Source organism: Passer domesticus, chromosome 7 (genome assembly GCF_036417665.1).
Source record: "Passer domesticus isolate bPasDom1 chromosome 7, bPasDom1.hap1, whole genome shotgun sequence".
NCBI lineage: Eukaryota > Metazoa > Chordata > Aves > Passeriformes > Passeridae > Passer > Passer domesticus.
Window position 1 is genome coordinate 61986179 of NC_087480.1, and position 24547 is coordinate 62010725.

The 24547-nt window shown below is 51.5% G+C and overlaps 1 protein-coding gene across 7 annotated transcripts in view; it reads right to left on the bottom strand.

The window, feature by feature from the left end:
- Positions 1 to 24547, bottom strand: part of NEGR1 (neuronal growth regulator 1) — a 187419-nt gene that overhangs the window by 18404 nt on the left and 144468 nt on the right. The window contains exons 7-8 of one of the 7 annotated variants that reach the window (XM_064429214.1): positions 18109 to 18150; positions 11593 to 11786 (exon numbers count right to left, since the gene is read on the bottom strand). The exons of 3 other annotated variants lie outside the window; for them this stretch is intronic. In XM_064429214.1, the coding sequence (XP_064285284.1) occupies positions 11608 to 11786; positions 18109 to 18150 (221 nt within the window). In that variant the 3' untranslated portion in view covers positions 11593 to 11607. Of the gene's footprint in view, positions 1 to 11592; positions 11787 to 11828; positions 12022 to 18108; positions 18151 to 24547 lie in introns of those variants that run through there. 3 more of the 7 variants (XM_064429215.1, XM_064429218.1, XM_064429219.1) reach the window with 3 other exon arrangements.

The window sequence follows — 24547 nt, forward strand, 5'->3', positions numbered from 1 at the left end:
GAGCACCTGGGACAGTGGGAGGCGTCCCTGCCAGGGCAGGGTGGCACTGGGTGGCTTTGAGGTCCTTCCCAACCCAAACCATGCCATGTGAAACCCATGGGTTTGCTCTTGGAGAGCCACAGGCAGCGGGGAGCTCCAGGAGCTGTTCCCTGCACCAAACCCTGTTTGCTGTCCCAGGATGCAGCCTCCCAGTCCGAGCCTTGTTCAGCCCAAATCCTGGATCAAATCCCAATCACCAGCGTCCTTTGGTTTCTGTACAGACCCCTGCAGCTCCACCTGTGGTCTGTGACATTTTACTTGGCGCAGAGAATGTGGCACAGCCCAAAATCCTCTGCTCCCCCCCCGTGCAGAAGGGTTCAGGTAATAAACCCAAAACAAAACAAGATTGAACTTGGTTTTGAAGCTTAGTTTAGTGACTGATGACTGTGACTAACTGCAGGCCAGGGCACTTCCTCTCCTCTCATTAAAAAAGGACTTTCTGTGCTAAGTCAGGATGACAAATCAACCTTTAATTTATTGCCAGGGCTGGGTGAGGAAGCTGAAGCATAACACAGGTGCTATTTCATTTTATGGTATGAAGAGAGTTTCCCCAACTTAAGGATAATTTGAACTACAGTAGCTATAAAAGCGAGCGGAAAATTATGTAAATCTGATTTCCTGCATATGAACCAGCTCTGTCTTCCCAGGGCTTATTAAATCATACCTGGATTGTTTCTGCACAAAGGCAAGAGGGGAGTTAATGGGGGGAAAATGCACTGACTTGGGAGATAATAGAAAAGTTACAGTTCCCAAAGCTGCCTAAGCAGGAGAATTGGATGGAAAAGAAACCTGAAGGAGAAGCAAACCTGGAGAAGCTTAATTATCAATTATGATGTCACATGAGGCCTGCTGGATGACACACAGTTTAAAATATTGGGCTAGACTCTTAAAAATTCTTAAAAATTAATAATCTCCTGCAGACTTTTGCTTCTCCCCCTCAGAATTTTGATTAATTTGTCCGGTGGCTCCCTGAATTCTTTGCTGGCCAAGCAAAATGCTGTTGCTGGTTATTAATAAAATTTCGTAGCTTTGTGCTGATGTAGAAACTTTAAAAATAAACACACCTTTAAAATTGAAAGACTCTTAGCATGGTCTGCTCAGTCCTTGATCTACCCTGAGTAATTATTTTGGTAAGGACTGAGCAGTCCTTGCTTTCCTGTGCAAGGCCATGCAAGGTCACTTTGGGCTTGGTGATTTTCAAAGCACTTTGGATGGTTCTCTGTATCAGACTAAGCCCTCAGTTTAGGGAAAAATGAACAGGTTTAAATGTTTGAGAGCAGCATAAACCAGCTGCCTTTTTCCCCCCACTGAAATATTACCATGCCATTGTTTCACACACACACACACACACACACACACGAGCTCCCAGTCTCAATATTTATGCGGGGAGTTAATGGTGGAGGAATGTGTGATCAGGCTTTGAACAAAAGCTGGAATTGTTTGAGGCTGTGATTACACCTGCAGCCACCCTGGGCATTTCCAAGCCCATCCCAGCGTGGCACAGAGCTGATGCCAGAGGGTTTGGGTGCCCGGAGGGGGAAGGAGAGCTGTGCCCAGGGAGGGTCAGGATGGACTCTGGGGGTTTCTCCAGGGAAGGGCTGCCCAGCCCTGGCACAGCTGCCCAGGGAGGTTTAGTTCCCCGTGCCAGGGGCACTCAAAGCCCCTGGGTGTGACACTTGGGCACACAGCTCAGGGCTGGCCCTGCCACTGCTGGGCATGCTTGGACTCCATGGTCTGGGAGGGCTTTTCCAACCCAAACGATTCCAGGACTTTATGATCTGGTGCTGCAAATTCACCTCAGAGCCCGGGGAGTGACACCTTGAAATGCCTGAAAAGAAAGTGAATTTCCATCTAGGAAAAGATTAAAACAAGCTCCACGAGCAGCCTGATGTCTGAAATACCAAATGACCCAGGATTCAGAAGACACGACGAGTTTAAAATGTCAGCTGCAGCCACTGGGGGTAATAATTTACTTTCATTTTGTAAGTCAGATTTTGCTCAGAGCCAGAGTGGCTGCATCCCTCTGGAAAGGGACAGGGGACACACTCAGAGCATCCCCGGGGGCTGGGGAGGGACCCTCAGGGCTGGGGGTGGAAACTGAGGTCAGAGGGGACTTTAAATGTCCCCTCGGGGCAAGGAGAAATCCCTGCCTGGGCCGTGGCACCCCCCAGTGCCAGGCACACCTCGGGGCCCACGTGCCTTTGTAAGCTCTCCTTCCTTCCAATTTAGGGATTATTGGACCTAATCCCAATGTTTTACACCAGCCAGCACTTGTGGAAATATTTAAGACACCCTTAGCACAGATAGGATTATATTCAGACATCTCTCCTGGTGCTGAATAGAAAGGAACAAAGTAATATTATATCAGTATCTCTAATTAATACAGGAGATTAGGAGAAGTGCTATGCTGGAACACACAAACCAGCATTTCCTAGCACCAAGGGCTGCATTAACCAGAAATAATTATAAGCTTTAATGCTGATGCTGTGTAGACAAAAGCACAGACCCCTTTAGGTTGTGTGAATAAGCAAGACTAATTCTGTTAAATGGATTATGCAGGGAGATGTTAATAAGCATTTCATTTAACCATATTCAGGTTAATCATTTACTAAAGGAAAGCCTTAATAAATTGGATTTTTTGGTGCAACATTTAAAACATACAGAGAAGGAAGGAATAAACTAACTCAAGGTCAGAGCAGTAAGGCAGAAAAGAAGGATGAGAAAGGCTAGGCTGTCAAATAACGTTCTTTTAAAAGAAAAGATGGGGAGATAATGGGCCTCAGAAGGCTCGGCGAGGCCTAGGGATAACATCTCTACATTCTGTTCCACTTGAAGCTGCTGGAGGATTTATGGCTGTGGAGGAGCAGGTCGACAGTGTGTAAAAGACTCTGTTAGGGAGCAGCAGTGGTGATGGGCAGAGGGAGCCTGCAGAGCCCTGGAGCCAGCTCCTCTGGCCAGGGGAGAGGCCAGGGAGCACTGGGCAAAGCTTGGCCTCGGGACAACAAAACCTGGAACAAAACCTTTCTGGAAATGGATCAGGGGACGTGTTTAGCCTCATGCAGGTGCAGTCATGCTGAGGCTGAGTGCCAGCAGGAGCTGCTCTGGGGTGGAGAGGCGGGAGAGAAGGTGAATGGATCACTGAAGTGGGAGCAGGGTGGAGGCTTTGGCACCAAGGCAGCGCCTGCAGAAGGCTGGGGCTGCAGAAAGGTGGGAATGCCTTTGGGGCAGGCCTGTGGGCACTGCAGGTTCTCTCCAGCCCGTGCTCCTCCGACCCTGGCCGGGTTTAAAACATCCTTCCTGTGCTGGGCTCGGCTCTGGGGCATCCCCAGCCCAGGGCCAGCTCTGGGTCAGCTCTGGGTCAGCTCTGGGTCAGTTCTGGATCAGCTTTGGGGCAGTTCTGGGCCCCTCAAGACACAAAGGACATGGAGGAGCTGGAGCATGTCCAGGGCAGGGAATGGAGCTGGGAAGGGGCTGGAGAATCCCTGGGGGAGCTGGGAAGGAGCTGCAGAATCCCTGAGGAGCTGGGAAGGGGCTGGAGAATCCCTGAGGAGCTGGGAAGGGGCTGGAGAATCCCTGAGGAGCTGGGAAGGGGCTGGAGAATCCCTGAGGAGCTGGGAAGGGGCTGGAGAATCCCTGAGGAGCTGGGAAGGGGCTCAGCCTGGAGCACAGGAGGCTCAGGGGCCCTTGTGGCTCTGCACAGCTCCTGCCAGGAGGGGACAGCCGGGGGGTCGGGCTGTGCTCCAGGAACAGGGACAGGAGCAGAGGGAACGGCCCCAGGCTGGGCCAGGGCAGGTTTAGGTGGGATTTTAGGGAAATCCCTTCCTGGAAAGGGCTGTCCAGCCCCGGCACAGCTGCCCAGGCAGGGCTGGAAGCTGCAGGGACCAGGGTTGTGGCAGCAATGTCCTGTGAGCCTGCCCCTCCCCAGCCTCCCCTCCAGGAGCTGTCCCAGCCCGGGGCACAGACTGGGCTCAGCCCATCCCTGGGTCGTGGGGCTGCAGTCAAATCCTGCTGTTCTGTGTTATCTGTCAAGAAGAGATCAGCACTGCTCAGACAAATCTCTCAGAAAATCCTTGAGGAAGGACACGGAATATTGCAGGAGCTGTCCAAGAGCTGGCTCTGCCCCTGGATAAGCCAGAGCTGGGGAGGATAAAGCTGGGAAGTGCCAGGTGCTTATCATCCTCTGGGATGGGAGTGTTGGCAGAAAGATTCAGGAGATGAGCCCCAGAAGAGTGATGGGGTTGATAAGAGGGGGGTGTTATCAGGCCCTGTCCATCAGCATTCACACAGGGCTGCTGGCGGGGCAGGAGCTGGGAAATGAAATGCTGATTTGTCCTTATTTCAAATTTAAATGAATAAAAAAGCATTTTGTGAGTCTTAAAATGGGAAAACAAGGACTAAAATATGATTGCTAGAACTGCAGAAGCAAAAATCAGCTGGTTGTTGTGCCAAGATCTGAAAGCTTAGTAATTTAAACTCTTTGGATGTGCCACCAGCAATGACTTAAAGTGAAATATTATCCCAGCCCGTGTTTGTGTACACACAGAAAATGGGACAGAAGCATCTCCTGTTCCAGTCATGAAGACCCCAGCTGGGATGTGCCCTGTGTCCAATGCAAAACTGATCCTGATGCTGATTTTGACTGAGGTAAAATATAAAACATGATATTTACAGGCTGGAAAAAAGAGTCAAGCAATGAACACATGGTAACCATGGCCAGCAGCTGTGGAATCCCAAATTGTGGGGCTCTGGGAGCCCTGGCCGTGGCTGGCAGAAGGACACTCAGGTCCCCTGCCTGCCCTCCACAGCAGTCAGAGTCACCTTTCCCCACAAATGCCTCGTGCTAAACACTGTAAACAGCCACAGACTCATTTCAGACTGCTAAAAATACACCCAGCACTGGAGATTGTAAAGTCAGATCACTCTCGCTTGTGAGGGTGGCTCAAAGCAGAGCTGTTCCAGGGCTGACAGCTCACTGGGCACAGAGGGACAGCGGGCTGGGATGGGGGCTCAGGGGGGACAGAGGGGGCTGGGGCTCTCAAATAACCCTTGGAACAAAGCATTTCCCAGCCAGCAACTGCTCCAGAGCCCTGAGTGATTCCTCACTCCCTGGTACATAAAAATCTCTCTGTGGGTTCTGCTCAGTCATGGGGAGGAGAAGGATCCAGGGAGAGCTCAGAGCCCCTAAAGGGGCTCCAGGAGAGCTGGAGACAAGGATGGAGGGACAGGACACAGGGAATGGCTCCCACTGCCAGAGGGCAGGGCTGGATGGGATACTGGGAATGAGGAATTGTTCCTGGCAGGGTGGGCAGGGGCTGGAACAGAATTCCCAGAGCAGCTGTGGCTGCCCCTGGATCCCTGGCAGTGCCCAAGGCCAGGCTGGAGCACCTGGGACAGTGGGAGGTGTCCCTGCCAGGGCAGGGTGGCACTGGGTGATCCCTGCAGCCCCTCCCAGGCCAGAGCATTCCAGGATCCTGTGAACGTGCCCGGTGTGCCAGGAGCAGGCAGCGGTGCTGCTCTGACAGGGCAGGACAAGCTGCAGTGACAGCTCCAGAGCACCCCCATCTCCAGCCTCACTCTGCTCAGGTGTGTCTGGAGTGGAGCTCCACTGAGACACAGATAAACCTGTGGCATCAAAGAGAGCACCTTCCCTGAATGCTGCAGGGAGCAGAGTCCCTGTGATGGCTGGAGGGATGAATGAGGCAGGAGAGCTCGGAGTGGAGTGGGATGAAACAGCACAGCCCTGATGGACTCGGGTGCTGCTGCTGCTGCGAGGAATACTTCACAGTCCCCAGAAGTATTTATGAGGAAAATTACTGCGAGGGAACAGAATGAGATTTGGCTTTATAGATCATCCTTTGTACCGGAGCCGTGTCCCATTTCTCTGTGTGGCTGGGGAGTGCAGTCGTGTTGGGAGAGTGGAACAGCCCTGAGGAGCTCTGCAGTGACGGATGGGAGCAGCCCTGAGGAGTGAGCTGGCTGGCACTGACAGAGGAGGTCTGGATCCCTGGGATGGACCTGTGCTGATGGGGTCACCCCTCACCCCTCCAACCAGCAGAGGAGATGCAGAAAGCAGCAAGGGAGCAGGGCCTGGGTGGCTCTGGGCAGCAGGAGCACACCCTGCCACCCACGGTCCCAAGCCCTGGCCCCTGGGCCTTCCTGCACTGCCCAAACTCTCCTGGAGCAGCCCTGGCAGCCTTGGGAATGTGCCCGTTCCCTGGGAGCATGGGCAGTGCCAGCACCCTCTGGGGTGAGCCTTTCCTCATCTCCAGGATGAGATGCTGAGTAAGGCTCAGCCTGTCCCTCCCCTTGGAAGAACCCTGCAGATTTACTGCTCCTGGCACCTCAGGGCAAAGCAAACCACACATCCAGCTTGGGTTTCTGAGCCTAAACCCCTGGAAGAAGTGCAATAGCAACAGCTGTTGGGGGGAGCAGCCCTGGAAGGATCCCTGGAAGGGAGCAGGCCAGTCCTGTGTTGTTCCAGGGCTCTGTGCAGCCCCTGGTCACACAGCTGCTCGGGATGGGACGTGCTCAGGGCTGGCACTCCATCTCCCCCACATCCACCCTGATTCTGGCTTCATCTGCAGCAAACACAACCTTGTTTAGCCTGAAGTTAAATGCAAACCAAGCCTGACTCTGGGAACCCAAAATGAAACAGGAAAACAGCTCAGGATCCTCCACTGCACGTGGCAAACACAGCTTTTGTTAAGGGGACATTGAGAATAAACCATGAAAGTGCCAGAGAAAGCACTGGGAGAAGCAAGCTGCTCATCCCCATCCCCAATCCCATTCCCATTGCCATCCCCTTTCCCATTCCCATTCCCATTCCCATTCCCATTCCCATTCCCATTCCCATTCCCATTCCCATTGCCATCCCCTTTCCCATTCCCATTCCCATTCCCATTCCCATTCCCATTCCCATTCCCATTCCCATTCCCATTGCCATCCCCTTTCCCATTCCCATTCCCATTCCCATTCCCATTCCCATTCCCATTCCCATTGCCATCCCCTTTCCCCCATCCCTGTCCCAGGCCAGGCGGGCTGGAAAGGCTCCTCAGGGAAGGAGACCCAGGAAGGGGCAGGCACTGAGGCTCTCCACGAGGGATGCTCCCACACCAAGGGATGGGGGAGCTCTGGAGCCCCCTGCCAGGGTCCCAGCTGGATGAATTCCCCCTGGCACGTGGGTGAGCAGCACAGCCATGCAGGGAAAACCTCGGCTGCTGGGGAGCTCAGGTTCTTCAGGCATCACTCTGGCAGCCTACAATAACTGCTTCCCTGACAATGTGGCTCTCATTTGTAAGTGTCACACTGGAGACAAGGAAAAGCGTTTTAATGTGACAGAAAAATTTGACTTGGGAGCTAATTACTTTAATTTGAGAGAATTTTTGGCTCATCTGCATGCTTGACAATTATTTACAACTTACATTGGTAATTAGAGGTTGGGTCTTGTGCTGAAATATTGCAAATGGCTTTGGAGACATTTGCTGATCCTCCTAACTTTGAGAGGAAATGAATTTATTAGTAGTTAATATGTAAAATATTTGTACTTCTGACCTTTTGTTAAACATTCTTCCTATATTTTAAATGATTGGTTGTCAGAGCCATTTTTCTCCAAGTGACGTGTGACATTGTAAATAAGCTCTTGAATTAAGCAGCACATTAAATCTCCGTGTTCAGTGGCAATCTTTGATAGTTCTCATATATCAGGAAGGCTTTGTTGGTTCTGCTGTGTTGAGGCAATGTCATACAGCAGCGTGAATGATAATTTTTTACACTGAGCTTTCCAGTTTCTGCACGGTTTCCGCATCATTCTTGTGCTCTTGAAAAAGGATGTGGAGCTAAGCAGGCTGGAACATGAGTTCTCTCCCTTTCTGGGTGCATGGGAAGGAAATTTTTGGCTGGAAGTGCTGGTAGCCTTTCAGCAAATCTTCCACTGAGGTGGCTGGCAGATGATTTCTAAGATATGGGGTTTATTCAGATTTCTCTTGATTTTCTTAAGCATTTCTGGTGGGTTCCTCTTGGTCACATTTCTGACTGTATTCCTCTCTTTTTACAGGAATATTAAAAACCCCCTTAGCCATGGAAATGTATTCCCAAACTGTGCCCATACAGCCACGGAATTAATAACCAATAGTGTTTTGATTAGGAGAAGGTGGTGGCTGAAATAAACAACCAAGTCCAAGTGTTTGCTGGTTCCAGAAGTTCCAGTGGCACCTTGAATCCTGACAGCCTCGGGGCAGGCTCAGGGTGGGCACAGCAGGGATTTCCCCATGGAAAGGGGGGTTTCTCAGGGCAGGCTCAGAGTGGACACTAGCAGGAATTTCCCCATGGAAAGGCACTGGAACTGCCCCGGGAGGGTTGGAGTGCCCATCCCTGGAGGTGCCCAGGGAATCCCTGGAGGTGGCACCCAGAGCTCTGGGCTGGGGACAGGGTGGGCAGGGGTCAGGGACTGGACTTGATGATCTGGGGGGGCTTTTCCAGCCCCCTGGATTTGGGATTGAGTGGCTGAGAGCTGTGCCAGCTCCCAGGTCCAGCTCAAACTGAAGGGCACAGGGAAAGTCCCCTCCATTCCAGGGGTCCACCTGAACTGCCCCAGAGCCATTCCTGCAGCACCCCAGCCCTGTCTGGGCACTGCAGCTGCCCTGGCAATCCCCACAGCAGCAGCCCAGGCCGTGGCCACCCTTCCCTGGCTGCAGCTGAGCCCCTGGTGAGGGATGATTGCAATTTCCAGGGGCTGTGTGTGCAGGGAACAAACATCACTCACGGCAGGCTGAGCTATTTGCTCTTCAGAGCCAGGAGCGTTTGTCTCCAGCCCTTGACGTGACATTAACAATTCATGGAGCTCCAGAGCGTTCAAACACTGCCCCAGTGAAATTGTTGCTACTTTTCAACTTGATTGAGACCTTCCCTGAGCCAGGCTGGGCTGCAGCCAGCACGGGGCTGTCCCCATGGCAGGAGTGCCAGTGCCCAGGTGCTCTGGAATGCCAGAGTCCAGGGCCTCAGGAGTGCCAGAGTCCAGGTGCTCAGGAGTGCCAGAGTCCAGGTGCTCAGGAATGCCAGTGCCCAGGTGCTCAGGAATGGCAGAGTCCAGGTGCTCAGGAATGCCAGAGTGCCCAGGTGCTCAGGAGTGCCAGAGTCCAGGTGCTCAGGAATGCCAGAGTGCCCAGGCGCTCAGGAATGCCAGTGCCCAGGGCCTCAGGAATGCCAGTGCCCAGGTGCTCAGGAATGCCAGAGTGCCCAGGTGCTCAGGAGTGCCAGAGTGCCCAGGTGCTCAGGAATGCCAGTGCCCAGGGCCTCAGGAATGCCAGTGCCCAGGTGCTCAGGAATGCCAGAGTGCCCAGGTGCTCAGGAGTGCCAGAGTCCAGGTGCTCAGGAATGCCAGAGTGCCCAGGTGCTCAGGAGTGCCAGAGTCCAGGTGCTCAGGAATGCCAGAGTGCCCAGGTGCTCAGGAGTGCCAGAGTCCAGGTGCTCAGGAATGCCAGAGTGCCCAGGTGCTCAGGAGTGCCAGAGTCCAGGTGCTCAGGAATGCCGGTGCCCAGGTGCTCAGGAATGCCAGAGTGCCCAGGTGCTCAGGAGTGCCAGAGTCCAGGTGCTCAGGAATGCCAGAGTGCCCAGGTGCTTAGGAGTGCCAGTGCCCAGGGCCTCAGGAATGCCAGAGTCCAGGTGCTCAGGAATGCCAGAGTGCCCAGGTGCTGGGTGGGAGCCACCATTCCTCCTCCCAGCTGATCCCCCAGAGCTGTGGGGCACAGGAGCTTCAGTGCCTGCCCCTTTTAATGCAGGGCTTTGTGATTTGTCACTCTGAACACAGTGTGTGTCACCTGCAGCTGTGGCTCCTGGGGGAGGCTCCAGGGAAGGGATCCATCTCCCAGCACTGACCCTACTGAGGGATCCTTCTGTTGGAATGGGCAGCCCTGGCACAGGGTGCCCAGAGCAGCTGGGGCTGCCCCTGGATCCCTGGCAGTGCCCAAGGCCAGGCTGGACACTGGGGCTGGAGCACCTGGGGCAGTGGGAGCTGTCCCTGCCATGGCAGGGGTGGCACTGGGTGGGATTTGTTTAAGGTCCCTCCCAACCCAGGCCATTCTGTGGTTCTGTGGTTCCATTTACCTCTGATCTCTGCTCCCTGGGATGAGTTATTTGGGATTGCAGCAGGAGCTGATTTGCCATCGGGAGGACTCTGAGCTCTTGCAGCTGCCTGTGGCTGAGAGGGAATGATCCCCTCATTTCCAGAGCCATTTGGGGTTGGGTTTCTGCTGGGGGTCCCTTTCCAGAGCCCCTCACCCTTCCTGCCTGCTGCTGCTCTGCAGCTTTTCCTGCTGCTGGAGGATTTTGCATCAGGAAGCTTTTCATGCCCCAGCCTTCCCCACTCGCTTTTCAGCTTAATCCTGAGGATTTTGGAGACATTATGGCTCAGCTTTGCATATGTTATTACACAGAAGAGAGGAAAAAACCCCCAACAGCTGAGATTTTTCAAAGCTGGCTGGGAGCTTTAGGCATGCAGGTTCTGTTAAGAGCCATGCCTTTGAAAATCTCCATCAATTAGTACAGTATTTTGGTGCTTGTGGGACAGAGATGGATGCCTTAAAACTGACTCTGATAGCCTTGGAGACACGTGCAGAAAGACACATTCTGCCTCAAAACCAATCCTTTTTTTCCTAGTTTGTGCTGTGTATAACCCCTAAGCACTACAATCCTTCAGGTTGGGAATTGGACAGTGATAACCTGCATTGAGCAGGCTGGGGTTTCCACCTCTCTGTAAAACGCTGCTGGGAGCTGGACTGGTGCTGGTGGTCCCTTCCAGCCCAGGATATTCTGTGATGCTGGAGAATTGGGCACCAAACAGGCTGTGCAGGGTGGGAGGGAAGGGCACAGCAGGCTGTGGGTCTGGGGTCCCCCAGGCAGGCATTGCTCCTTCCTGCAGGCTCCCTCTGGGCAGAGCTCTCTGCTCTGGCAGATTCCTGCGGGTTTTTCTCGTCACTCCCTGTTTTCCCATCCCAAAACCCACACCCTGTTTGTTCCTGCTGAGCTGCCCAAAGCCAGCTGCTCTCTGAGCCGCAGGGAACTCACTCTGGGTGCTCTGAGCAGTGGAGCTGAGGGACACAGACACTGCAGAGCCACCAGGGGCAGAGGAAGGCTCGGTGACAATCCTCACTGCACAGGCAGGCAGCATCTGGGCATGGTGGGGAGAGAAACAGAGCTGAGCCATGTACCTCGAAGGGAGGGGCACAAAAGGGGCCGGGGTCCATCATCTCAGCCCTGTGTGTGGAGTGACAGGTGCTGCTGGGGGTCCCAGTGCCACCCAGTGCCACCCCAGGACCCGGCTCAGTGTGGAGCCACCCACCCACTGGGCTCATCTTCCACTGCCTCGTGCCAGCAGCTTTCCTTATGGAGCTGTCTGACTCAGCAGCTGGAAACGGGAAAATGTTTTGCACAGCTTCCATCTTAATGAAAAGCATCTTTAAAATTTTAATCAGATGGCTCCACACTGTTCCGTGGATTCAGAGGCTCGGTTGAAATCTGGGCTTCCTGAAAACCATGAACAGGAACAGGTGCCAGTGATAAAAGAGTATTTATTTAATTGTTCAGAGCTGCTGCTTGAACCTGCCACCACCCTGCTGCTGGAAGGATGCAGGCCTGGCTCAGCTGCTGTGTTTCTACAGATTTTGGTGCTGCTTTCTTTAACCCAGAGAGCCTCCTGGAAAAACCCACACTCAGCCTTTCACGAGTTGCCTGGTGACATGTCAAGAGCTCATCTGGAAAGTTTAAAGAAGGACAAAACCCAGCTTAAAATCCACCTCAGCAGACTGGGCCTTGCAACTGTTTGTGGTGAGAGAAAGGAAAAGATGCAGCTTGGAAACATCAGAGTGAGGAAATGGCTGATCCTGTGTCATCCTGGGATGTTGTTTTCCATCCTGGCTGGAAATATTGTTGGCAACTCCATCAAAATGTCCATGTTGCACAGATACTCTAAATGCAGCTGGCATGGAACCGAAATTTCCATTTGGTGCGAAATTCAGACAGGGAAAAGACAAAAAAAGAAAAAGTGTTGCCTGGAATGAGATGGGGAGCCTGGAAGGAAGCCAACGTATTTTTTTTCCCACTCAAAACTCAACAGGCCTTTATTTGAATTTCTTTAAAACTGACATATTCATGGAGTTTTCAAACAGGCTTTTTCTGACAAGTCCCCTAATCCCCCAAGCCTTCCCTCCCTCAACAACCCAAGTTTGTCAGATCCTTCCCTGCCAGCTGTAGCTGCAGGCTCCCCCGTGTTCCACACAGGGCTGGGCCCTCCCTGAAGTTCTGGATGCACAGCTCTATATACATTTTAAATCTCTGCACATGGGCACCCATCTCATCGAGATGGATATATGCATATTTATTCCTGTACAATTCCTGTAGTCAGCCAGTTCTGGCTGATCAAACCTTCACTTAAAACATATCCTTCTGTGATAAATAAAAACACGGACTGCTCTCTTCCTGCTGGTGAATCACATTCTGGAATCTCCTGCTTGTCTTCTCTCAGTCAGAGCTGGGACTTGTCTCAGTCACAGGGAAGGTGTAAATAGGTTGTATAGAGAACAAGGGAACAGCTGGAGCTGGGACAGGGGGTTAGGGCGGATTTTGGGACAGGTTCATCCCCAGGGGGTGCTGGCACTGCCCAGATCCCCAGGGAATGGGCACAGCCAGAGCTCCAGGAGGGTTTGGACAGCGCTCCAGGGATAACCAGGGTGGGGTTTCGGCTGTCTGTGCAGGGCAGGGGCTGGATCACTGATCCCTGTGGGTCCCTACAGCTCAGGACATTCCCTGATTCTGTGGATATCTGTGTTTCACACCCCATTAACTGCGGGAAGTTAGAGCTGTACTGGGAAGAGCCCTTCCCGTGTTCCCAGGTTCCACGCTGGAGTTCCTGCACACAACAACACCTGACACAACCAGAAACTGATCTGGACACTGACACACGCCCAGCTCAAGGATCCCTGGATGCTGAGGACCTCCCTGCAGGGTGAGCCCCCCTCAGAGAGGGGAGGAACTCCTGGCTCACCCCCGGCATGGGGAGAAAGCAGCAGCAGCAGCAGCAGCAGGAGGCTGAGCATCTCCCCACCTCCACATCCTCCACCCTTCTCACAGCCTCCAGAAGCCATTTCACACCTGGCCCTGCTCTGCCTTCCTGGCATCTCTCAGAAGCACTCCTTGGTTAAAATGTGAAATTCCAGCCAACTGATCGATGTGTGATATTGTAAAATATTCAGGATTCTCAGAGCAGCTTCTTCTCCTAAGTGGGCTTCTCATATTCGTGGGAAAACTCATTAATATTGAAATCCCCACTGACAGAAGGCTTGTAGGCAATACAGTATCAGGACAAAAACATTCTTGTATTTTACATGCCGGCTTAGAGAGTGGGAATCAATGGACTAAAAACGACCTAGTTCCAGTCCTATTTTTCAGCTGATAGAAAGCAGCTTTCTTGATATTAAATAATGCATCTCTTCAGCAAGCAGTGAATAATATGATTTAGTGTGTTCAAACATTCTGCTGGAATGACGATGCAGGCTCTGAACACGCTGAATGTCACTGAGCACACCCTGAGCCTCTCGTTCAGCTTAAACAGGAATGTTTACCTAATTCCACACATTCACTCGGGGGATGAGCCTTCACGGGGTGATTTACAAGCACAGAGCTCACCTGTCTGAAGCAGCAGGTGAGGGCAGCACTGGAAGGCAGCTCTTTCCCCCAGGATGTAATTCCCAGTGTGCTGGGCTGTGGGCTCCCACAGAAACCCAGAATTAACGGTGCAGCTGCACGGAGCTGGCTGCACGCAGACACCAGCTTTTCCTGGAGCCACGCTGCAATTTCACACCTGCCTGGGCCCTGGGATGCAGCAGCAATGCCCACGATGTGCTCTGAACACAAAGCTTTCAGCTGACTGACAAGCAGGTTTCATATATTGATATTTTCGAGATAGTCACCTGTGTGATGCCAAATTACTCACAGCAAGGCCTGATAGCCCTGTATCTGTTCTGTGTCTGTTCCTGGGACAGAGGAACCTCTGGTGCCCTGGGGCTGGCTGCTGGAGGGTGATTCCCATCAGCTGATGGAGATGGGATCCCAGGTGGGGGATTTGGGGGGCAACAAAGCGGCCACCGAGCACCAAAAGCTCTTAGAACAAACACAGATCTTCTCCCAACAGGGTTTAGAGGTTAAATTTGCCATGATCCAGGATCTGCTACCCGAAATCTGCATCACCTTTCCACAGCCCTTTAGAGTTTGGAAGGAATTGCAGGAACAGGGAGGAGGAAGAGCAGCTGGGCTTTGGTGAAGCCTCTTGCCCCAGGCTCTTCCCTGCTCCAGGGGGCTGCACCAGAGTCCCCCAGCTGCAGGAACACGGTGCTTTCCTCACCACCAGACAGAACTAATGGCAAGAAAGAGCACTGTAAAGCCCGAAATTCAGAGTCCAGCCCTGCAGATTCTCCTTACACAAAAATCACTGATTGATTTAAATGGGATTTGCAACTGCATAAGAGGAGAAAAACTGGAGGGGCTGGCAGGTTTCCCATGAAACAAACAGAGCCTGCTTGAAATGAGGTATTATTTGGTATTCTGGCATATTAAATGTGTTAGATATGCAGGAAGGCAGAGCAGGGAGAAGCAACTGGAGTTCAAGGAGTTGTCCAACCTGCCCAAGTGCTCATTTAAACACATGCTTTTGTTCCTGAGAAAATTAAATAACTTAAGGTCCTTCTCTCTCCCACTCCAATTTTTATAAAAGTGCCTCATAAGATGTGAAATCATTAATTAAAGAAGATTCCTCAATTATTCTCTCTGACCTGTCACAGTTACTTGTTTAGTCAGCATTAAGAATTCAGCAACATCTTCAAAGGCTTTCCAAGACACCACCTGTGAACTAATTATGCTGAAGGAGGAAAGATTTGTAGGGAGCTGCAGCTCCTGGCGCTGGCTGACAACACAGATACCGACCGTGGCCCCAGCTCTGTAACTTTCTGCAGCTAATTCTACATGCTTGAAGCACTGCCGCTTCAAATGAGGAGAGTAAATCCCCAAATGGATGGAAAAGGGCTCCAGCAGGGAAACGCACAAACGTGTCACCAGGGCTCTCAAACACGGCGTTGCTTTGCATGAATTAAAAATGTCTTAAATGCTTTGTCCCCTGTTGGGAGGTGGGGGGGGATCCTGAAAGTTCTCCAGGGTTGCTGCAGATTCCTCACTTCCTACAGAGAGTCACTTCCAAGCCTGGTCTTTGAGGAAGACCCTGGAGGCTCGAGCAGTGGTGGTGGGACACGGACCATCCCACCAGGATGCATTTCTGCAGCTCTGGGGAGCCTTGGCCCCCAGCTCTCCCTCACGCACCCGCAGGCAGACACTGCCTCCCTTTGGGGTGCTCTCACAGCCTCTGGCTCAGTACTGAAGCCCTGGCAGGGTCTGTGTGCTCCCAGCAGCACAGCTCCTCCAGGGAGCACGCCCCGAAGCGGCCTGAAGTGCTGAAGGAGGTAATTAGCTAATTAGCTGCAGAGCCTTGATTGAGCAGGAAGGAGGCCGATGCTCTGTTTTGTGACTGATGGGAGACGCGAGGCTGAAATTTCCTCAGCCTGTCCATGGTTTGTATTCCTGCACGAGGGGAGTGGGGCAGGCAGACCCAAGGCACTCCTGGCCAAAACCTCCAGGGAGGGCTTGAACAAAGCCAGAAACACTGGCCCTGCTCGTGGCAGGGGGTGGAACGAGATGATTTAAGGCCCCTTCCATCCCAAACCATTCTGTGATTTATGATAAATCTAATTTTACAGTCATAAGCAGCTGTGGACAGAGAACCCAGGTTTTCTGCCACCATCTCCCTGCTGCCTTCACTGCTGGTGCTGCAGCACACGAGGGACTCGGTTCCTGTTACTCTGGGAAGGTTTGCATTGCCTCTGCAGCTGAATAACTTGGTAACAATAGTGCTGGCATTTCCCAGCTATTTACCAGGCTAAAATTAGCCGAGTAGAGGGACTATCACAGTGTTACTTAATTATGGAAGGCAAACAGAACAGTTCATTGCAATGTCACTGCTGGTACCAGGGCTCATTTCCAGGAGGAAAGACTCAATAATAAATTTGCAACCATTTTGAGAACGGTCTTTAAACCTTCCTCCCCTTTTCTGTTGTCTTTCAGAACAGATGTTGGTTTTCAACTGCAAACTGAGCTCAGTACTTTCCTTGGTAATTTAAAGCTGGATTTGCTCATGTAGTTTATAACTATTGCAACTTTAATGATTCCTAAATTTTTCTACTATTGTGTTCAGAGGTTTTCATATTCTCAATTTCATGTTTGTAAAAGGCCCTCTCTATTTAGCACTGTGCTTTCAGAATTAAGAGAGGGATCATTATTAAAGGACTCTATTCCTTTCCACTCCCCCATCTCCATGCTGCTCCCAAAAATACACATAATTTTGCTCATTTGGTGCAAATTTCTGCAGACAAGAATTCAAACACACCTCAAAGTTGTGTTACTTGAACAGCAGTTTTTGAAAGTGTGGAGCTGTGACTCTGTTGGAGCACTCACTTGTGGAGATTAAACCCAGAAATGCTACTGGAGCCCATTCCAGCTGCTAGCACCCGGCATTGCCCCTCCTTCCCTGGACAGAGCTTGGAGCAGGATGAGGCTGAGGGCACGTTTTCAGGAATTACAAACCCCAGTGTTAAACAACACCAGAGCGGGCTCTCCTATCGCCGCTTTGCACGACCGACACAGCAGCGACCCTTTCCTTCTTCTCAGCGTCTCTTAACTCCAACAATAATTCCCCAGCTTATTTCCAACTGCTTGGCAGTCCAAAGCAACTGTGGAAAATCCCGAGGATAGGGACTCTAATTGCAGGTACTATCAGCTTTTTGCAGTCCAGTCCCCCCTCCCGTGCCGTGGGTTTGGATGGAGGCGTCATGCAGAGGTTTTGCTGCAGCTCTGGCTGCAGGCACAGGGCAGTCTCTGCCCTAGAGGAGATGGGAACAGGGCACAGTCTCTGCCCTAGAGGAGATGGAGAGCTTTGGAAAGCTCCCTGGGGTCTGGGGAATGCAGGGAGGCAGCACCTCTGCCCTCCAAGTGACACCAGAACTTGCCCTCCCTAAGCTCTTTAATTAAAGCTCTGCAGATTTAACACTTGTCTTGCTGCTCCTGCAGGTCTGGGGGTGCTGGAATCACCTGTGCTTGCTTTTCCTTCTGCAGCCCTTGGTTTAACCTGCCTCACTTGGTTTAATCACCTCACTTCTGTGGCTTTCTGGCGCAGTCCTTCCAATCTTTCAATCTCAGTCAGGAAATAAAAGTGCACACCTGGTGAAGGTTTTGCCAGAGGAAAACTCTGCTTGTTTTTGTCTCCCAGATGGGATATGGGGCAGGAATTGTTCCCTGGGAGGGAGGTGAGGCTGTGGCAGGGTAGAGCAGCTGTGGCTGCCCCTGGATCCCTGGCAGTGCCCAAGGCCAGGCTGGACACTGGGGCTGGAGCACCTGGGACAGTGGGAGGTGTCCCTGCCAGGGCAGGGTGGCACTGGGTGGGATTTGAGGGCCCTCCCAACCCAAAGCATTCCAGGATTCTGTGACCAGCTGCACCGAGGGTGTCCTGCTGGGGATGCAGCAGGGCACGGGAGCTGTGAACACCCTCCAGGCACACGGAGAGGCGTTCAGCTCCCTCCAGCCCCTCCTGGCACTGGCAGTGAGAGCACCTCCCAGCCGCTCCTGGCTCCGTCCCACAGTCAGTCAGAGACGAGACAGCGAGAAATCTGCACATCCTCAAACCAACACCCACATCTGCAACAGCATCAGCGAGGGTTCAGAGGGTGAGGTGGTTCCAGAGCAGGGAACTGCCCGCAGCGAGCAGCGCCCTGCACAGCCCCACCGGGACAGGGATGGGGAGAGGCTGCTCAGAACAGGGAGAGAGAGGACAAGACACAAAGCCTGGAGGGAAGACACACCAATGGAAGCACAACGACAGGGACAGTCCAGCACTACCACAACACAGCAGCCCGGGTCAGCCCCGGGCACGGATGGCAATGAGGCCCTGCAGGCACCGACCCTCCTGCGGGGGATACTGACCTGGGCTTGAGACACGACTAGAGGTAGTAGGCTCAATAATTTCTACAAAAAGGGAAAAGGAAAAAGAAAGAAAAAAAAAAAAAAGAGAACATTTGGGTGTTAATCACACATGGAAGACAAGTACAGAATGAGACAGCAAACAGTCATGCAAGAGACAGCACAGTTTAACCTGGAGTGGGGCTGGGCCAGAGCTCTGTGCTGAGCTGCAGCCAGCACTGCTCTTACCCACTGTGTGCACACCATCAGCACCATCACACTCCCACCGGGCCAGCCTTTCTGCCCCTGGAGTTCTCCAGCTCCAGAGCCTTTCTCCAGGGAGGCACCGAAACCAGGCTAAGGGAAGGGCTGTGTTCACTCCACTGAAGGCAATTTCCTCCCATGAATATCAGTCAAGGTAGCAATTTTAAACAAAGAATGTTTTAAAGCAATAGTTTTGTGCTTCGGTGAACTTTTAAGAAGGCACATCTTTTTAATTATTGAAGTCTTTCCAGAAGAGAACATTTCTCAGAAACATCAAACCCATTTGGAAGTTGTTTACTTCCCCCAGGGCAAGCAATACAAACAGGCAAAGTTAAGAGAAGACACAGTTCTCCTGCATCCAGCCTAATGAAACAATCACCTGTGGCTTTTCATTATAATTTGACTTTGGAATTCATTATTCTGGGCCTTTTTATTAGCTTTGAATAGCGCTATGCAAAATGAAATACCGGTCCCAATTAATCTTGCACGGAAGCAAGCTCCCATCTCAATGCAGCAATTCAATACTGCTCATAAAAAAGGTTTAACAAAATTACCAAGCTCAAAAGATCATTGACCATATCTTGACTATAACAAGAAACTAATGAAAAAAAATGGGAGCGAGTTGACAAGCAGGGATGTGCAGAGAATGGCTGAGCACACACCAGCTCCTGGCCAATTTTGAGGGGTTTTTTTCCACCTACAATTGCTTTTCAGGTTAATACTGTGCAAACACGAGTCCAAGAGAAATAGCAGACAAATATTTCCCCAAATAAAAAGTTATGAAGTTTCTTTACCCGGCTGCTAAACTTCTGCTAATGCAGATGAATGTTTCCAACCTTAAAGCCAATTATTCAACACCTTGACAAACACACCGTGGGCGCTGATGAACCCAAAGCACGTTTTAAAAGTGAAATGGGATTTGAGCTGTGTTACACTTTTAATTGGCATTAAAATCCATGAGGTTGGTGACTCCTTCAGCATGAGGAGGGTTTCAGGTTTCCCTGCCCTGGGCAGGAGCAGGGGCAGTGGAAGTGCCATGGACAGAGGGTCTGTCCCTGATATCCCACCTCACTTCCCAGCAGGGCACTGGGAAGGGAGAGGCAGAGATGAGGCTGCTCTCCCTGCAGGAGCATCCCGGGGATGTGCAGCTGGCTCCAGTGAGGAAGAGGAAGGATGGGAGGGTCCTCTGGGGGCTGCACTGTGCCTCAAAGCTCTGCTCAGCTGGCCAAGGCACAAACAAGGCTTTCTCCCAGAATATTTAACAGAGAGAAAGCAAAATTGCCCAGAAATGCAGAAATTTGTGAGACACCAAATTCATGTCAGTGATGCCCAAGTTTTAAGAAACTGGAGAAACTTGGATTTGTAACATGGGTGTGGGTTGGGAAAGAGCCACAAGGATGCATTTGTGGGGTTGGGACCACTCTGCTGAAAACCCCAAATCTGCTTTCTCAGGCAGGGAGGGCCGGGCTGCCACCCTGACCCCTGCTGGGACTGGGGCTGTGCAGGGGACACCAGGGATTGTCCCAGCAAGAGGGGCTGCTGGAGCTCAGCACCAGGCAAAGGGAAAGTCAGCGCCAGGGAAAGGGAAATTCAGCACCAGAAAAAGAGAAATTCAGCACCAGGGAAAGGGAAATTCAGAACCAGGGAAAGGGAAACTCAGCATGAGGAGGAAAGGGAAACTCAACACGAGGAAAAGGGAAACAACACAGGGAAAAAGGGAAACACAACACAAGGAAAAAGTAAACTCAACATGAGGGGAAAGGGAAACTCAGCATGAGGGGGAAAGGGAAACTCAACACAAGGAAAAGGGAAATTCAAAATGAGGGAAAAAGGAAAATTCAACACGAGGGGAAAAGGGAAACTCAACATGAGGGGAAAGGGTAACTCAGCACAGGGAAAAAGGGTGAAGGGAAAAGGAAAACTCAACACAAGGGAAAAGGGAGCCTCACCACAGCAAATGCCCCCACCCCAAAATGTTCCCCTAGGAAAGGAGGCTGTGCCCCTGCACGGAGCAACCCTGCCTTCAGCAGGAGAAACAGGAACTGGGGTCCAACCAGAGACTCAGAGAAAACAAAAACCTATCAAGGTTTCCTTGAGTTTGTATTTTAATGGCTGTTTTGAAAGTGTGACCATAATTTGATGTAGTGCTCCTTAACTTCTCCCAAACCTTCATGTTCCACGCAATTACAGCCTGCTCCTCCAACTGGTTGAAATGTATTGTGCAATGATGAGAAAAGTTATTTTTCTGGCTACCTTAAGTTAACAGCATCTTTTTATTGGGAATTTAGGAGTCAGTCCTCGTGACTGTGGCCTCCTGGGAAAGGAAAAGTTCCTCTTGCTGCAGATGAACACCATTCTTTCCAACAATCAGGCAAATTAACACACTCAGCCAGTACAATATTTCATTAAAAAGCAAAATACCCTACCCAAACCAGCAGGGGTTGTGCTGGGATCGTGTCTCCCTGGGAAACATCAGATCTAGACTTAATTATAGGTGCTTAAGGTAGCATAAAGTCACAGATTGCTGGCAGCACTGAGGCTGGAAGCGAAGGCGGTGATTTCATGTATTATTCTTGCAAAAAATCTCATTTTTAAATACATTATTAGATCAAGGCATTGGAGAGACGGATCTATTTCTAGTTTCAAGTTCTGAAACTCTTTGCAAATCTTTATTCATGAAAATGTTCAGGTCTATAGAGAGAAAACAAAACCAGCTGGTTTTGTAGAAGCACGCTAGGCTGGTTCATTCAAATTAAAATTTGTTAATGACTCCTTGGGAGCACTGGGAGGCAGGGATGTGTGGGCAAGAGTGGCACTATCTGCACTGCACTTTCCTGGGACCCCAGTCCTGCTCAGATTTCCAGGGGTGCTTGTGGAAAACGAATCTGCAAGTCTAATGGAAACCCACTTTGGCTTTCTGTGCCATTTCTGTGGCTGCAGAGGGGAATTCTCCTTGAGCTGAACTTTGGGGCTTTGGAAAAGCTGCTGTGTGCCCATGGCAGAGCTGGGGCTGTGTGTGCAGCACCCTGTGTGCCTGCAGAGCCACCTCCTCTGGGCAGAGGACAGCCAAACCCAGCTGGTTGGCTTAAAGCAGAAACAGCCAAACCCAGCTGGTTGGCTTAAAGCAGAAACAGCCAAACCCAGCTGGTTGGCTTAAAGCAGAAACAGCCAAACCCAGCTCCTTGGCTTAAAGCAGAAACAGCCAAAGCCAGCTCGTAGGCTTAAAGCAGAGCTTGAAGTCAGGCTGGGTTCAAAAGCACAAAACCAGCAATGTTCTGGGCATGGGGACACTGGCACAACATCCCTGGCAGCCAAACATGCCTGGAGAACTGGGGATTTCGTTTCTGCCCAGCTCTAAACACACCAATGCCCCAAGCCCTGGACTGACTTCCTGAACTCGTCAGAGAAGGAATTTTCCCTCATATCCAAACTAAACCTGCCCTGCAGCACCAGGGAGAAGCTCTGGCATTGGTGCTGGTGTGGCAGCACAGCTCTGCTGGAAATGTGGGTGCAGGAATCCCTAGCACCTTGTCATGGGAAGAAGTAAAGCCTTAAAGTCGGTTTTGTTTGGGGGTGGTGAGCCAGATCTAATGCTGGAAATGACCCAGACAGTCAGCAGCTGAGAGGGTTTAAATGGAGAGGGAGAATAAACCCCAGGGATTTGTAGCTGCAGCTCTAATCCTCAAAAGGGAAACCTCTGGAGACTGTAAGCACTACAGACAGCTGGGCCAGGGAGGTGAGGTCAAATGTCAAGGACGTTTAGCGCTGCTTTTTACCAAAGGCACAGAGATTGTATCTAGAAATTCCCTTCTGATCCCAGGCTGGCAGAAAAGAGCTGGCAGAGAAAGCCTCTTATCAGAATGGGAAACCATCCCATGAAAGGGGAGCACAAGGAGGCAAATTACAGGGAACAAAAGGAATTGGCTGCAAAAAGGCCCTGTCCAGGAAAGCCAGAACAGGAAGGGAACCAACAAAGCAAACCTGAGGAAGGCACTCCCTGACCCAGAGACTGCAGAATCACTAAGGCTGGCAGAGACCTCCAAGACCACCAAATCCAAGTCACACACCACCATGTCCACCCAACCACACGGTGAAGGAATGAGTACCCTGAGAGAAATGAGAGCCCCTCTGCTCACACAGAAATTCAGCATGGACCCAAACCTATTTTTGTCTCAGCTTTATCACAAGCTGAAACCCTGGCATTCTGCATGAAATTGCCAGACCAAAGTTAAAGCAAAATTCAATCAGCTCAGGAGGCTGAGGTCAGAGGGATTTAAATATGTTTGCACATAAAATTGTCAAAACAACAGTAAATTCCCAGGCAGGGGAGGACAGCAGGACTGAGAATTACAGACGTGCTCGAGGAGGGCAGGACCCACAGCTGCAGCTTCCTGACATCCAAGGCTTGGGAAAAATATGAGTTGGAAGGAGCTATTAGAGGATACAGGCAGGTAAAAACAAGCAAGTAAATAAACCCTGACTTTCAGTTTACCAGGGGCCAATTACTTGTAATTATTTGCCCAGCAAATCTCCCTGTAGGTGGTTAGGAAGGCAGCGATTCCTCAGCCCCTGTTTGCCACAGCTAAGGGAACAAATTCAGGGCAGATTCCCCCCGAACTGTGGTGGGAATGTGCACCTCTCCAGCCTGGCTGTGCTCACACTGCTCCTCCTCGGAGCTCCCAAAACAAACCCCAGCTCCTGCCAGGAGGAAACTCGGGGAATTTGGGCAGGGATTGCCCGAGGGAGCAGAGCACTGCCCCCAGCTCCTGCCCACGGCAAAGCCCCAGTTTCATCCCCAGGGAGAAGGGGGAGCTCAGCAAAGGCAGAGCAGTGCTCTCAGCCTGTGCCAGGAGAGGAGAGCCCAGAGACATCCATGCCAGGAGCGGCTCCCAGCAGAGCCAGAGCAGCCTGGGCACCGCCCAGGGCATCCCAGCACCTTCCCATCCCATCCACCCATTCCCATCCACCCATTCCCATCCCATTCCCATCCTATCCCACTCCCATTCCATTCCATTCCATTCCATTCCATTCCATTCCATTCCATTCCAAAGGCCATGCCCTTTTCCAGTTCACTGGAGCTCCCTCCCAGCACCAGCTCAGCACCAGCCCATCCCTGGGACCAGGTCTAGAGTTAAAGCTACCAATCCCACTTTTTGTTACTTATTTTATCACTCTGCAGCTGGTCCAAAAGCAAACTGCTGTGTTTGGAGCAATTAAAGGTGCTAGGGGGATAGCAGGTTTTAAAAGTGAGAAATGTGCTTTGTTGTGAGCATGGCCACGCCTAATTTCTGGAATAAAAAAGGAATGCTATAATGAATTCTCAGTGTCCTTCGCTGTTTCAGTGGCAGAAAATCCAGCCTGTTTTCCAAGGAACAGAGGCTCTGGAATGTTCCAGCACTTTCTGCAGCCCCTCATTCGTGACCTTGGTCTGTGCCACTCCTTGGGGGTTTGTCAGGGCAGGGTTAGGGATTGTCAGGGCAGGGTTAGGGGTTTGTCAGGGCAGGGTTAGGGATTGTCAGGGCAGGGTTAGGGGTTTGTTAGGGAGGTTTAGGGGTTTGTTAGGGAGGGTTAGGGATTGTCAGGGCAGGGTTAGAGATTGTCAGGGCAGGGTTAGGGGTTTGTCAGGGCAGGGTTAGGGATTGTCAGGGCAGGGTTAGGGGTTTGTCAGGGCAGGGTTAGGGTTTGTCAGGGCAGGGTTAGGGGTTTGTCAGGGCAGGGTTAGGGATTGTCAGGGGAGGGTTAGGGTTTGTCAGGGAGGCTTAGGGGTTTGTCAGGGCAGGGTTAGGGGTTTGTCAGGGAGGTTTAGGGGTTTGTCAGGGCAGGGTTAGGGCAGGTGTCAGGTGAGGTCCTTCCCCAGAAGCTGCTGGCCCTGCCCAGGCTCCCCAGGGAACAGGCACATTCCCCACCCTGCCAGACCCCGGGAGCTCTCAGGGATGCCCAGGGTGGGATTGCTGGGACAGTCCCAAGGAGAGCATTTCCCAGCTGGAGAATACAAAAAGCTTTTTTCATTTCCATCTGCATCAGTACAATTGTTTGACTTTGATATTTTGACTTGGAGGAATCAATAACTGGACCAAAACACAACTGGCAGTTAAATACCAACTCATTAGTTAATTAAAAAAATGCTCATAACTGCTTCCATTTATGACCTTTGATAATTAACTGGGTTTATTTAAGCTAATCTCCCCCAGGCTTCATC